This window comes from Xenia sp. Carnegie-2017, unplaced genomic scaffold (assembly GCF_021976095.1).
Source record: "Xenia sp. Carnegie-2017 unplaced genomic scaffold, XeniaSp_v1 HiC_scaffold_20, whole genome shotgun sequence".
Taxonomy (NCBI): Eukaryota; Metazoa; Cnidaria; class Anthozoa; order Malacalcyonacea; family Xeniidae; genus Xenia; species Xenia sp. Carnegie-2017.
In genome coordinates, this window is record NW_025813483.1 from 1418357 (window position 1) to 1433965 (window position 15609).

A 15609-nucleotide genomic window follows, 5' to 3' on the forward strand; every position below is an offset into this window, starting at 1 on the left:
TCCAAATCATGTTGATGTCGCTGCGTCTTTAAACAATCTTGGTTTGGTGTTTAAAAAAACTGGAAACTACGACAAAGCTATAGAGTTTTACGAAAAAGCTAAGAAAATTCGCAAAAAAAACGTTAGGAAGTAGTCAGGTTGATGTCGTTAAGGCTTTTAAACAATCTAGGTGTGTTGTATTATGAAACTCGGGAATATGACAAAGCTTTACAGTTACACTTTGGTAGCTACGTGTTTTAAAGAAAATTGTGCCTTCTAAATTATGTTAAGCCTATTTTTAACACATAGACTGTAGGAGCAAGGCTTCCACCTGTCAAGTCAGCTCCCCTCTCCCTCAGAAGGTATTTTTGGTAGTGAACAAAACGTTTGCAATTTGTATTTTGTGAGGTAAAATGAACCTAAAGATGTATTGGTCCTTGTCTATGTATAGTTTCACTGATATCTAGTCAATAAACTTACTCTACAGCCGGGAATCATCCTAAGTAGAACTTAGAACTGCCCATGCCCTGAATCTGACATTCTTCTTTAGACTTTATTTCTAAAGTAATTTGCTTTTATGTTATAACCAAGTAGTAATTTTTATTGTATGATTTACAAACATACTAAAGTATATTGGGATGACAGAATTTTGTTAAATAAATACTATCCTGTTAGTTGTTCATATTCTTTGATACATTCAGTAATTTTTTACCCAGTTCCATAAGCCTATGACCAAATTCCACGTTCCTATAATTTCCAAGGGGTACACTTTTCATACCATACATACCACCCCACCATGCTGCATCCAATATTCTTGTGCTTTCACTATCTCCACCATGAAACTAAGAACAAGAGCACAATTGAAACCAGGAATCTTTTGCCATCATCAAATCATCGTAAGCAATCATTGGTGCATCATGACCACTGGACCCACCCCAACCTGCATAACTCACAGATTTATAAACAGCATCACGTTCAGGTATGTTATAATTCACTGGAAACTTTCGTTCAATGGTTCCATTTGTTAATCCCCGTAGTTCAAGATATAACTCTCAACTGTTTTTAAAGCAGCCCCAAGATTTCTTTTTTCTTCTACATCACGACCAACCTTCTCAATGTATTCCTAAACTTTGGGTAAAACACTTAAAAGTCGTGCTCTCCATTTTTTAGGAGCCATCTTCTGTATAGTATAGGCTGTAAATAAAGCTGCAGTAACAGCCCCTAGATAACCTATAATTAAAATCATTATCTTTGAAGATTGCTAATTTCATGTCACTTACAGTATGATGACCCTATTTACATAATAGCAGCATTTTGATATGGATCATGGATTCAACGGCTGTAGTAGTGAAGATATTAAAGACAAACAGCAATGGCAATTCAAACAGTTTTTAGACGACAGAAATTTGGAAATGTGGAAAAGCGATAACAGGGATGGATCAAAGATATGGTCATTAAAAGTGAGCAATGTTAGAAGGATGGAGGCATTTGAGATGTGGTTCTAGAAAATGATGGATTGCATAAACTTATGCAAACCAAAGGTCAACCTTCTTTTATTTCATTTATAAATTGATATTAGACAAAAGGATATGAAACATTCATGGTAATGGCTTAATCAAGTAAGTAATCGAAGGAAGAGTTGAAGATAAAACATCTAAGAAAAGCAAAAGGATTGAAAAGATAAATTACTATAAAGGTTTGTTAAAATGAAAAGCAATGCAGATAACAGGAAAACCAAGCAAACTTTATACAAAGCAACACTTGTTGATAGACAAAACACTAGACATTAGTGACTTGATAATTGATACATGATCTGAAATCGTTGCTTTATTATGTAAGGTGAATACCTGTGGGGTGATTATGAGTCATCCTTCCACTTTCAACAGCAATTTCAATTAACATTTTAATTTGATCTTCACAAGGAAACATCAAACCTATACACATGGATCTCATAGCTGCACCACATCCGCCACCTCGTTCATTAAATGGTATAATGTAACCTTTTTCCTCAAGAGGTCGTAACATGAAACATGCCTTTGTTGTGGTCTGCCAGGAGCTCTTTCCACATATCCTCAGCACATGTCTTCTTGTACTTTGTAGCCATAATGCTCAATAACTCTTCCGTTGTTGTCCATTCAGAAACCAACGCTTCTGCTGTAGCAATGTGTAGTACAGTGTCGTCACTAACCCTCCATCCTTTAATGTCAATTTTATCAAGTCCTCCGAGTTTTTCTAGTTCTTCATGAATTTGAGTACCACTGTAACAGAATTCCCACAAACCATTCTTATAACCTAGAGCATCCCCACTCCACTGAGAACCATAACTGCTTCGTATTTCTCGGATAATTGGACCGTATTTTCAAGAGCCATTTTAATGTTTACTTCACCGTAGTTTAATGAATTAATTTTTTGAAACACGGAAAGTACTAAGCTTCCTCAACTTGTCAGTCAACTAATAAAAACGTAAAATCGTTTTTTCTTTGTTTCAATATTGTTTCAAACTATTGTTTAGATTTAGACGAGAGCGTTGGGAGACTGGGACTGTTATTTTGTAATCCTTAATCTTTACCCGATTCCATGATCTTCAATCTGATTAACATGTTGCTTCTTGCAAAGATTCTTTAAAATTTAAAAGTTCCTTCCTTATATCATGGATTATCCGACACGGATTTAATCCAAACTTGACAATTTGATTGCACATATACTAAAAAACAGTGTATTGGGAATCGAACCCAAAGACTAAATTTTCCGCTCTTTGAAGATACCCCACAGTTGGGCTGTTTTTCTTGGAAAGTTCAGATGATTTTGGCTATTGAACATATTTTGAATATTTTATAGTTCCAAAATTTGATCTTTGTAGAATTTTGAAGCTCAAATTTGGTAAGTTATTGCTTGATCGTAATAGACAAAAACAGGTCAAGAGCTTTGTCGTTCAATTACACTTCACAATTTAAAGTCACAAACAATAAACAATTATCAGCTTTTTTATAATGCCGGTTTAGCATTAAAATGCTTAAATATCCAACTTTACGCCCCAAATACATGCAAGTTTAACTTTCACATTTACAATAAGTTTTAAGTAAATAAATATAAAAAATGATTAAACTGAAATCCCCCAAACTGTTCTAAAATGCAGAATTGCTTAAACATGACGCTGTTTTTTTAACTAAAGTGAAGATGGCTGTAAATTTTAGCTAATAGACCCTAGGTTTGCTCAGCTAAACATCCAAAGCATTCAAATTGCATTTCTTTTTGTTCCATGGTTGTATATGACAAGTAGTACAAGTTTAGTCCCACACCAAGGTCACTGTTTTTTTTTGAGGACTTAACCGAAATAAGAAATACCTAATGGAAAAACCTGAACGGTATAAACCAAAACCGAACACAACGGCACGAGAATTTGGAGAATACTGAAGAGGAAAAAACCATTAGGGATTTCAGCCGAAGTTCCGCGCCCCGGGGGACCATTAGAAATAAAAATCTTTACTTACCTTTGCAACGATGCAAATACCAAAAAAAAAAAGCAGTCCATTTCTCAAAAGACACCTTCAAGTCCAAAAATCTTTCAAATATTTTAGTAATGGATATAATTCGCCATTTTTAACGTACATACAACTTACGTACAAACCGCCACATTTTAGTTTTACCGCACGTAAACCGATCATGAACTCGACAATTTTCTACTTTGGACGAGAAAATTGTGTAATTTGGATGGGAATTTCTTTAACGTGTGTTTTCTTATCTAATCCACATCCGAATCAGTCGCACCTAGCGCCACCTTAGCATTCCCTATTTTGCACTGTTTCATTCAGTGCTTTACGCGCCCGGTGCCACAAACGCTTAAAGTTGGAGCAAGCGTTTGCTGCATGACATGGATTAGATAAATGTACTTCAAAATATTTTAAGCAGACAGACGAAATTTAATATTTTTTGAAACAATTTAGAACACTTGAAGAAGCACACGTTAAGTTTGGTTACCGAGGGACCGTGGATGGTTCAACCAGTCAACCGGCAGCGCTTGATTTAAGTTATGTCTTAGTTTGACAATTATCACATAGATGTCTACATAGCAACGCGAATGGTGAACATGGAAACCATCGTGTAACTATTTTGTATCATATGTGACAACGTCTGCGGTTTGTCTTCATGGTAACCATCAAAGAAAACAAACAATGTGCTTTTATTAAAACTATGTTTCGTGTTAGTTTGGTTAATATGAATCCATTCCGCATACTTAGACCTGGTGTACTAAACATTTTTTTATGCCTGTTTTTGCTGTGGCTTGCCGCATCGAAATTCCCAGGAATGAAGTTTTCTTAATAAGAAAACAACTTATCCATTTTTACATTTACAATAATTGCCACGCCGCTCCTAAACTGTAAATGTCTAAACAAACTGAAAACTATTTGAGTTTCAATTTGTCGATTTGAAAATGACTGACAAGATTAAAGTTTCCTTTGAAAGATTTTGAAAGATTTAGTCATTTCTCTTGATAGTGGAGTTCATCATTTAAATTTTCAAAGGTTCTAACCCCATACTCTTTATCTAAGCGTAGCAACTACCCGCTGCAACTACAGCGCATGCCTAAGCTATCTAAACTTCCTACCTGCGCATGGCACCGGAATTCCGCCCTGAAAAGGAATGCCCCTTGAAGGAGGTAACCCATCATGCCCTTAACTTAACTTAACCTAGTGCATGTTGCACCTATGGGCGACCTCCAACCGGGGTGGGTTGAACTACTCATGCATTATAGGGGATCCATGCAGGAGTGCCTTAATAGTCAATGTAGAAAGCCGTTCATGAAATTGGCCAACTACAACGACTGCATGCTCTTACCGTACTAGGGAGATATTTTTCTTTCCACCAAAACCACGATCTTCCCTTCGTCTTCAATAGGCCTTGCTCGCTTGATCCAGTCTTCAAAGGTCTTCTTACAGATGCTATTTGCATCCTCTACGCTAAGGTACCATTTGTACCCACTAACCCCAAGTTGAAGTTGCCTTCCTTGGGCCAAACTTCACTTGCATTTCCGATTCTAAGCTATGGTCCTGCCTATCCTTCTGCGAGGCAACAACCGCTGCGATCATGCGTAGCTCCTTAAAGCAGTATATTCACACAGAGGTTTTTCGAAGGTAAATTATATAGAACAACACAATTGTTGCATACCAGTCACAGACTTGAAATAGTTGATACAAATTCACGCTTACTAAGACACAAATTTTAAAAGAATAAAGCAGCACCGATAAACACTATTGGATTATTTTAACCAAAAGAACACTTTTATTACCTCTTAATCAAGACTATTTTTGAAAATGCAGATGTAAATTTCTTTAAATATATATATTTGCATTCCTGCATTAAAAATAGCCTTACAGTGGAATATACTGAACACCAGGATTTGTTGTGGCTATTGCCCGAATTATATTAGAGATTTGACCTGTTAACAGGCCTAACTAAATAAAAGGTTTATTATTATTACACTTACGGTTTTCGACGAATCCTTGGCAGTTCGACGACAGACTACGATGAATGACAAATCTCATGCCAATTGTGAAGATGAAACGATCGGATGTTGAGCAAGGACAGCCACAAAAGCCCAAAATAATTTTTTGAAAAATTCAGAACGTTGATGGTGAAACCATCGTATCCAATTTTCAGGCTACCTGACAAACATCACCGCTTTTATGTCGACGACGGCAAGCACAGAAACAAGATTGGCCATTTCTTGCAACTGTGCATGTCGTCTACGGCATTAAATCGGAAATATCGACAGCCAGTCGGAAAATTAGGATTTTAGGTTTTTATTTTCATGTTAAAGAAATTCCATGTTTTATTAAAAATTTTCAATTAAATAATGTTGAAATTTGGGCATTTGATAGCGGCGTGGTTTTATCCATCATTGCGATTGATTGACCAGTCGTGATGTTAGCAGGAAAACTCCCAGGAAAATGTTTTAGAAAAGGTCATAATATTGACTTTTCCATGGAAACAGGCGTTAGGCTGATGGATGCATTGCTCCAGAAGAGTGTTTAGCGTTTGCATTCTTTGTAGAGATGGTTTAAGGGCATTAGAAGTCGCGTATTTTTCAATTTCATCAAAGTATATTGTCCATTCTTGATCATTGTTCAGAAGAGTTCATTAAAGTATATTGTTCATTCTTGATCATTGTTCAGAAGAGTTCATTAAAGTATATTGTTCATTCTTGATCATTTTTCAGAAGAGTTCATTAAAGTATATTGTTCATTCTTGATCATTCTTCAGAGGACTTCATTAAAGTATGCTGTTCATTCTTGATCATTGTTCAGAGGATTTCATTAAAGTACGTATATTGTTCATTCTTGATCAGAAGGTTTCTACATAGGACAATTGAAGCCAATGTCAGTTCACACTTTACTTCCATAAATGAAAAACATTGATAACATACTTACATTGAACATTTTATTCACTAGTAATGTACTTCAAGGGAAGAAGAATTTCAACCAAATTACTGAATTGTATTTTGTTCTTATGTTTAGATAAGCGTCGAGGAACTGGTCGACAACAGCCACAATTCTCTTCAACCGATGTGAACAATAACCACTTTCTTTAATTGTGGAGTCTACGATCATGGTGAATACACCAACATTTGTTCGTTGTTTCTGAATCTCATTTGATGACTAATTGTCGTTTAAGAGAAGAACGTCCATGTCTAAAATCAAGCAAAGTGGAAACAAAAGTTACTAAGACGAAAACTTTATGGAAAGGCCACACTGCACTTTGCATTAATGAACATCACATGGAGTGTTTTAATTTAATGTTTACTCAATGCAAAACAACTTGAAACAAGTCATTTACCTGAACATTTTTTCAAAGCACTCCAAGAGATATTTCACCGTGGAATAATTTCCACTTCGGCTAACTATTCTTCGTGCAATTAGCAACTTTCACGTTCAAATGGCACGTTCTTAGTCTTAGACTATGGCCCAAGTTTCACGAACGTGTTGTGTTCTGATTGGTTAGTGACTAGGCGTGTTGTAAAGGTGTTGTGTTCTGATTGGTTATTTACCAGGTGTGTCGTCAATTGTACATTGTGAAATTTAGAATTTGCATGATTCATCACTTAGAAGTAATTAATCCCCATAGAGCGGTAAATGAAATTTAATACAATATAAATAAAAACGTATACTTCAGCTACAGGAAATAGCAAATCCTCAACATTTAAGTCTCCTTGGGGAACAACTACAGCTGAATCATGCAAATTCTAAAGGTCCACTGATGTCAAAAATGATTTGATAAACCCTCTAGATTGTTATCTTCATCTCATTTTCTTATTGTATTTATTAGCATTAACATTTGATCTCTTTTAATTAGCATTCCACAGGGTGTACATAAAAACGACGTTTGGAAATTAAACTACTGTAAAATTTCGTAACCCAATCACTGTGCTAACCTCACTAGTTCATTACATTTTCAATGGAGGAAAATTTGTGCTTGCATGCACCTGTGGCGTAGTGACAGACATTGAAATTATACAAAGATCTTGAAGGCTGATAGTTTTGCACACATCAAAGGAATGAACCGGATAGAAAAATATTATTACAATGTAATTTTTTATTCAACTATCAGTTATAAAGAATTTTCAAAAGCGAGTGAAAGTGTAAAATGAAAGACTATATCTTTGAACATCTCATGAAATGTGAAAAAACTTTAGTATGAAAAAAATGCAAAGACTATAGTCAACGGCAATGCAGTTGATTACATAAACTTACTTTAGTTTTAGGGACTATTTATATGAGCCCGATAGCCGGATTCAGGAACGAACATGTAACATGTAACATGTTCTTACACAAACTTTCGGCAGTTATTTCAGTAAACAGTAAAGATACAAACGATGGACAAAAGCAGCTAATATTGAGGCAACAACGCCAAGAGAAACCCGACCTTGTGCAACGAAAATTCCGCAATGCCATTCTGTAACGGTCGTCATTTCGTTAACGTCTTTTCTGAGTTCTTGAACGACGTTTTCAAAGAGCTTAGGAAAAAATAATCATGTATTTGACGTAAAGATCTTTGATAAACCAGCAATTGTCAAACCTTGGTAAAACCACCATGTAAACCAATGTTTTTTTCGTCAACATCTTTTCTGACTTCTTGAAAGACTTTTCCCGACAGCTTCGAAAAATGAATGAGGAATGAAGTATAAAGTTTGACTGAGGAAGAAGCAGCTGATATTTTAGGGTAAAACTGATATAAATTTTGTAAAAAACGTAACTCTTCAACGGCCATTTTCGTTTTTCGAGTTTGAAACGACTTTTGCAACAGCTTCAAAGAAAGAATCATGTATTCAACAGGTTTAACTTGTTGTGATGTTATAAAATATTGTGAAAATGGATTTGCAAGGCGGAAAGCGAATTCTTAGTATAAATATAATTGCCCATCATAAAACTTTTAATATGGCCATGGTTATATAATTTTATCAACAATAACGTTTCGTCTTTAGCTGAAGACATCTTCATATTACAATACATACATGTAGGAAGTAGTAAATCCTATTCTTAGAAATTTTGTACAATACTTACAACAACGGCTGTATGCGTTACTCTTCTCTGAAATAAAAAGGTTATATTACTCACTGTAATACTTTGAAACTTACAAATGAAATATTTTACGTAATACTTACGATAAAGATTGTTTCAGCAAGAAATTTCTTTACACATAGCACGGGAAAGATCGGCAAAAGTCATATGACGTATTGATCAAAATTGGTCACGTGTCAAGTCGTATAAACATTCGCAGCAAGAGCTGGGTGACGCGGGATATGTAAATTGATCAAATCGTGCTGAGATAGCACAACATTTAATAGCATAGTAGGTTTCGTGTGATGTATTTAATATACGATTGTTTTCATTTCAAGTTAAATATTATGTTTTAACTTGTTAAAACCCAGTATGATGTACTATTATATAGTAGCAAATACTGACAAATTATATCTGTATACAACACATACAATAAAGAGTCCTTGAAGTTGATGCATCAGGAAATTCTTCTACTTTGTAGACATATTATATTTATATATACTGAACTATACGTATGTTATATATATACAATATAACTTATACAATTTCTATGCTCTGTTTTTTGACAGACATCCTACAAGTTTTACCTTTTAACCATTATATGTAGAAGGAACAGTTTGTTTTGTCGTTGTCGTCGTTGAAACAGATGATACCGTTGAAGTTTGCCTGTAAAATATTTGCTGAAAGTTTAGAGAAAAATTGATAAACTATTCATGAAATAATAGGTAGTAGCATTTTGATTTTCTTTCTAAAACAAGCCAAAGTTTGAGTTCTTTGTGTTGTATTATTACGAAATAAAAGATTTTTACTGTGTTTGCACGGGCAAAACGAGGAGACCCTTGGGAGAACTCGAGAGCAGATCAGTGCAAGCCCGAAGGTAGAGTGTTGCACATGCTCAAGAGTTCTCACAAACGTCTCCGAGGTTTGCATAAGCCAGTGCAAACAGGAAAAATATCTTTTTAAAAAAATATCAATAATGCGAAATAGACAAATTTAAAACAAACGTTTTAATTTTTCCTCTAAAATGTATTCATGATTGATTTGCGAATTCTCTTTGATTGATTTGATTTGTTGAGCTCAGATCGGTTTGCACAAGCTAATGAAAACACAGCTATAGACCAATCAGCGCATGCGCTTGATTGCTTTTTGTTCTTGTTTTGACTTTCAATTTTTTCTGTCTATTCTTGCCTTACAAACATTAACACTAAAAAATCGTTTAATATTCTGTATATTGAACAATAAATTACACTCAAACATGATCACGTGTTTACTCACATGAAAAAGATCACGTGTTTACTCACATGAAAAAGATCACGTGTTTACTCACATGAAAAATGGAAAGTATTTGAACAAAGAACTCTTGCAAGGATTTTCACCTAACTCTGGAACAGCACCCAGACTATAATTGATCAATTTTCTCAAGTAATTTTCCAATTGTTTCCGACGTGTTTCCACAAAATTGACGTCACGATTTCCAATAATTTTCTTCGCGGGAAACGTGAATTGTGCAACAGGTTTAAACTGCTTGCTTGTCTGTGCATAAAAGGAAAAGGAAGGGATTGTACATTACGGCAAAACAATATGATTAAAAATTAAAATACTGATGTTTATTAAAAACCTTTATGTAGGGCATAAAACCGAGTATCTTTTGTAAACATTCCATTCATCGTCTTTGATACGGATATAAACCTTGTGAAGTAAACAATGTTAAATTCTTTATTGACGACAATAAAACCACCAGATGATATATATTACATAGGAAGTTTATATTTGATGATTCTCCCAGTGATGTTCCGAGTGGAGCAGAGTGAGGTAAACAGATATTCATCCCGACAAGCCTGTTTCGTGATTAAAGGAAAATCCCTGAAGAGTGAGCAGTCACGAAACAGGCTTGTCGGGATGAATCTGTAGTTTTGTGATTTTTCTCAACACCACTAAACATATACATAAAAAGTGAAATATTTGAGCAGTAAATTTAAACTACGACATGATCTTTTAAATACGATGACCACAAACACTTTTCTCAAGGGTGATGTATTTGAAACGAGGAAAATACCAAATATAGATCATAAATCTTGAAATATAGTCCCTAGTTATCCCTAACCTAGTCCAGATAACCATCAACATCACATCGGAAGAGTTATTTACTTTTTAGAGATAAATATATGGAAAAATTATACCTGATAAGAATGGTGAATGTTTGGAGACTTTCCTTGTACAAAACAGATGGAATCCAAATGTTAATTAAAGGACGAGTATTGACAGACATGAAATTTGGACCAAACTCCGTCAAATATAAACATTCATCATGATTATTGTCCTGAGGAAGCTAGAACATACGAAGATACGTAGTTTTATTAAGAAATATTTAGAAAATCAAAAGAATATTTACTGCTTTTCATATTCATACCAAACAGTTCATATTGTACATACCGATCAATATTGTACATCTATTGTACTATAATGAACACACGGGTCTTTACTGAACATACCGGTCCTCTAAGATTGACAAGCTCTTCTTTTAATTTTCTTAGCTGACATTCACGAGCGTTCAACAATTTTTGTAGTCTTTCATTGAGTTCAATAAGTTCGCCATGCATATCAGCGACCTTTAAACATGATAAACAACATTTCATCACAACTTACGCCATGACGTCATCACCATGAAATTCCACAGGGATGAAAAAGAAACGCGAAATCAGTCAGAGTGGCGAGTTTTTTAAACATATATCACGATTTCATTTCAGTTATTGATCCTCAGTTTTCATAAGTTAAAATATCTTCTTGTATTAGATATTTCTTAAAGTCAGTGCATCGTATAAAAGAGTTTTCTATCAAATAAATTTCGGCTCATCTTCATGCAACATATGATACATGAAGACATTTTAAGGAAAATGTTTCGATTTGAAAAAGTATTATGGTTTAATGGAAATCTTACTTGGATCAACTTCCGCTCAAAATCTTTGTTTTCTTCCTTTCTACAAGAAAAAACGAAATTCAACGCCGTTGATTCACTTTTGCTACAAATTTACGGTAAATACCTCACTTCGTCGACGTCAGATTCCGGAGAAAGAATGATAGAAGAAAGTCTTTCATTTTCTGGAGCTACACAAAAGATTATCGAATATCTTAGATTTCTACATCTATTTTAAAGATAAACTATCCCTCTAGTAAACCTTCTTCCATAATGTCATTTCTTTTCAACGATTGAACAGCACCCACGTATTTCTTTAGTTGGTGTTTGAGCAAATCATTTTCACTAAAGAGCAAAAACGAACAGGTCAACAGACATCTTTGATTAACGGAAATGCAGAGTTCTCAATGTCCTAACCTTTTTAAGCCGTTAAGAGCGACGCAATTTTCTTCATTTTTCGACGACATATCTCTTTTAAATCTTCTAATTGAAGACGAAGAGAAGCTGACTTCATCATCTCTTTTCCAAATGTTGTTGTAACGATCTACAGGAAAGATGATCGAAGGAAAAATCAGGGCAAAATAGTGTATATTCGAATGGAATGTTAATATTAAACGAAGGACGATAATACAACCTGTTACGTTCTTCAACTTCATCTTTTCTTAACATCATCGATACAATCGCCTGTTTTAATTCCTCTTCAAGAACAAAAAACCACGTATTTATTGATATTCATGAAATTATAATTATTCACACATACAAATATTCAGTTCACATGATGAAATTTGACGGATGTCTACAAACTAGCAAAGCAACTATGATACAAACAGTAAAATCCAATTGCACTAAATATTTCTATATTTAAAACTAACTCTACCTGCTAATAGCCCATTTATAGTTTGAGAACCTGAGGCAAAAGTGCCTCTCCCGTTCCGAAAACATTTTTTCAAAAGATATAAGAAATAAAAACCATTTAAATACATGAATAGAAAAAAACACACAAACCTGAAGTCATTTCTTTGCCTGATGGATATTCCTCTGATGGCTAAAGAACGAAAACATACCAAATATAACGAACTATATATAACAAAGATATTTTCACATGGTTTTCTACCCTCCCCCCTGAAAAAAGATAAAAGCATTTCATAATTAACTAACATTCATACAACCATCACCCATGGTTCTGACCAATGACGATACTGAGTAATCATTAATTTCTATGCTACCATCACGTGTGGCACATATCGCTGCAACAGTTGCTCCAATTGCTAAACTTGCATCATTCTCGACGTCTTCATCAGTGTAAATACTGAAAACAACATAAATTACCACCTCAGTTAAAATGGTGAACTCGTTAGACATTCTTGTCGATAAAATAATGAAGTATCTTCTAACCTTGAAACGGGCGAATCATTTATTGAATGAACTAAATGTCGCGACGTCTCAGGTGCAACAGTAAATCGCTCATTTTCATCTGACATAGCTAGACCCCTAACTCCTTTATCGTCATCGGGGCAAACTACGGGAATTAGAGATACACCGCTGTTCATATCAACAAGAGGCTCACACACTTCTTCCTCCGACAAGAGCGATGAGTCAGTGTAACGCCCTGATTGCAAAGATGTTGTCAAAGAATGATTTTTTTTCAAATCATTCGCAGTTTTAAACTCGTTTTAAGATGCAGAACTTCCTGGCTTTTCTTTGTTAATCGAGCCACTTGTTCATCTGTTTCATTCTCCTTGTTCTCAACGTTGGTTTTCGCCATTGTGGAAGAAAGACTTGAATTCTCAGAATTCGAACAATAAGCCAACTGAGAGTTCTTTGGCATTTCAAGAAAATCGTCAGGCCTTTTAGTGAAAGCATGGTTACCACGAGCATGTACCTGAGAATCAGTATTACGTTGTAATATGTCGTATGCCGCTCGGGTAAAACTCGTGGCACTATCGTGAGCAGTCGTTGTTGTGGAAGAACTACCATGAGAACTGACAGTAGAAGTTCCTTCTTCCGTCTCTTTGAATTCAACATTTTCAATTTGAGCAATGTTTGCTTTCTTTTTTTTACGTTTTTTCTTTTCTTTTCCTGAAACACAAAAGAAAGATAAAAGTTAAAAATTAATAAAGACGCGTGGGATAAATGACTACGCATTGTTCAAGTATGATAAAGAATAAATGAGGACGCGCGGTTAAGGGATGATAAGGGATGAATAAACAACAGGTATAGTTAAGGGATAAATGAAGACATGTCATAAAGGGATAATAAAGGTTAAGGAGAACGCATGGTTGGGGGATTACAAGGAATAAAGTGTGGGTTAAGGAATGATAAGATTAGCGATATATGAGATGAATGGTAGGGATAATTAGGATAAAAGGGATATTTTTGATCAGGAGAGAAAATGAAATTCAGATCAAATCTTTATTTTCTTAAAATGTTGTATTTAACAAACTTCACCAGGAGCTCCTGACGTTGCATACATTGGTGATGGTACAGCCCATATTGATGTTGGACGAGAAACTGCTTGGCTGATATTGCCCGGAATCTAAAAATTAAATTAAATTCAAGTAATTAAATAAAAGTACATTCATAGCTTCCACTTTTTTACTATCCATTTCTATTTGCAAAGATTCATTTTTAAACAATATCAATAGCATTCCAGCATACCTGTACAGTAATAGAGTTAAACTCAGCTTTGTCAATGTCAATTGCAAAAAGAATTGAACTTAAGCCTTAAAGAAGAAACAAGGAATGATAAAAAATCCATTATAGAAATATATAAACGAGTTTATTCTTACCAGCAGCCATCATTGGTAACATACTAGATCGTTCATCATCCAATAATAATGCATCTTGCTCATAATACTGACTGAAATTAAAACATTATACATCGTATAATTATTCTCACATCAACAGCTTACCGTTAAAAGAAAATTGCATTACTATATCGCATTATACATTGGTTATGATAATCATATAGCTTATCAAGCCAAGATTGATCTTTCTTTCTTAAATGTTACCGATGAAACTTACAAAAGCAATTGTTTATGCCCAATGAAGCTATGAAGATATTTCTCTAGTGATTGCTCGTTTAAACAAGACCTAAGCCATGCTTGAGCTGTCAAATAAACATCAAAAATAGAAAGAAAAATGTCAGAACAAATTCATGGCATACAAAAAGGTTTTACCCACAAACATTCCTGGAATCATTACAAACCAACAACTTGACTAACCTCTACCAACATCTGTCATTACATTATGTAAAGAATTATATGTCTTTATTTCACTAGAGCTAAGATGTTCCTTGATAAATAGCCAGAACACAGATTGACGTTCAGATCTCATTAACACCTGCCTTTAATGAACATAGCAATGATGAAAACAAATTATTTAAGAATGGCTTCTAAATTGACTGAATTGAGAGAGGAATGATGAAGATACCTTAAAGAATTTATCTTTTTTGTGGATTTAATGCCAAATTGAAGAACAATGTTCCATTGCTCACAAAGACAAGAGATTCTGTAATTTATCATAAATACAAAGATTATGATAAATAAGGATTATACTATGAAATAAAATGAATACAATACAATGCAATCGAAGAAATAACAAGTTCACCTGCTATCCTTCTCAGAAGCCAATTCGGTTGTACTACCAAATCGTACCTGACACTAAAGAAACGACGATGTTCAAGTCGACCAAATCATTCGAGTAAAATCAATACAATAAAAGACGAAACGAAATTACAAGTTCCAAGTTCCAACTTTTAACTACGTACAAATATTTTAAAACTAACTTGCTTTACTCCATCCAACAAGCGATCAATAATTGCTTGCTTTGTAATATCTACACTTGCCAAGTTCAACATAATCTCCACTGAACTAACATGTAAAAAATATAGTTTTATTTGTCGGACAATTAGAAAAATAATTAAAAATAATTAGATATTAACAAAGGATGTATATACGAGTACCTTATGATCGCTTGATATCACCACATATCAACACTCACCACCCATGCTAGCATCAAGAAAGTTATGAGAAAATATAAAGTGTTTTCTACATGTAAAAAACATCCACGATACACGACAGTATTATTGAAGCAGTTCACAAAAGAAGACAAATGAAGGAAATTTACCAATATGGGCAACGGAAATGATGTAAATGAAAT

The 15609-nt window shown here is 34.4% G+C and overlaps 1 protein-coding gene, 2 long non-coding RNA genes and 1 pseudogene across 3 annotated transcripts; 1 reads left to right on the forward strand and 3 right to left on the reverse strand.

The window, feature by feature from the left end:
- Positions 1-562: 562 nt before the first annotated feature.
- On the reverse strand, positions 563-2024 carry LOC124440994. The gene is made up of 2 exons (XR_006946846.1): positions 1827-2024; positions 563-1209 (listed from the first exon to the last, which is right to left on the reverse strand). It is a non-coding gene; the product is annotated as an uncharacterized LOC124440994 (long non-coding RNA).
- Positions 869-1674, forward strand: LOC124440990. Its single transcript, XR_006946841.1, has 2 exons — positions 869-958; positions 1287-1674. It is a non-coding gene; the product is annotated as an uncharacterized LOC124440990 (long non-coding RNA).
- A 6802-nt stretch (positions 2025-8826) lies between the features above and the next one.
- LOC124440973 lies at positions 8827-12757 on the reverse strand (annotated as a pseudogene).
- Positions 12758-13882: 1125 nt separating this feature from the next.
- Positions 13883-15475, reverse strand: LOC124440881 (sorting nexin-29-like). The gene is made up of 9 exons (XM_046991304.1): positions 15413-15475; positions 15236-15320; positions 15058-15110; positions 14881-14958; positions 14673-14794; positions 14473-14557; positions 14238-14308; positions 14107-14171; positions 13883-13984 (listed from the first exon to the last, which is right to left on the reverse strand). Exons 2-9 carry the CDS (start codon positions 15305-15307, stop codon positions 13883-13885), a joined length of 648 nt encoding a protein of 215 aa, XP_046847260.1. The 5' UTR covers positions 15308-15320; positions 15413-15475.
- Positions 15476-15609: the final 134 nt, after the last annotated feature.

Excerpts from the sequence above, each read along its gene's own strand:
- LOC124440881 (XM_046991304.1), bottom strand. The coding sequence starts at position 15,307 with ATGTTGAACTTGGCAAGTGTAGATATTACAAAGCAAGCAATTATTGAT. Across the intron at positions 14,172-14,237 it reads GTTACCAATGATGGCTGCTG|GCTTAAGTTCAATTCTTTTT; the intron begins GTAAGAATAAAC and ends TTCTTCTTTAAG. Across the intron at positions 13,985-14,106 it reads TTAACTCTATTACTGTACAG|ATTCCGGGCAATATCAGCCA; the intron begins GTATGCTGGAAT and ends TTTAATTTTTAG.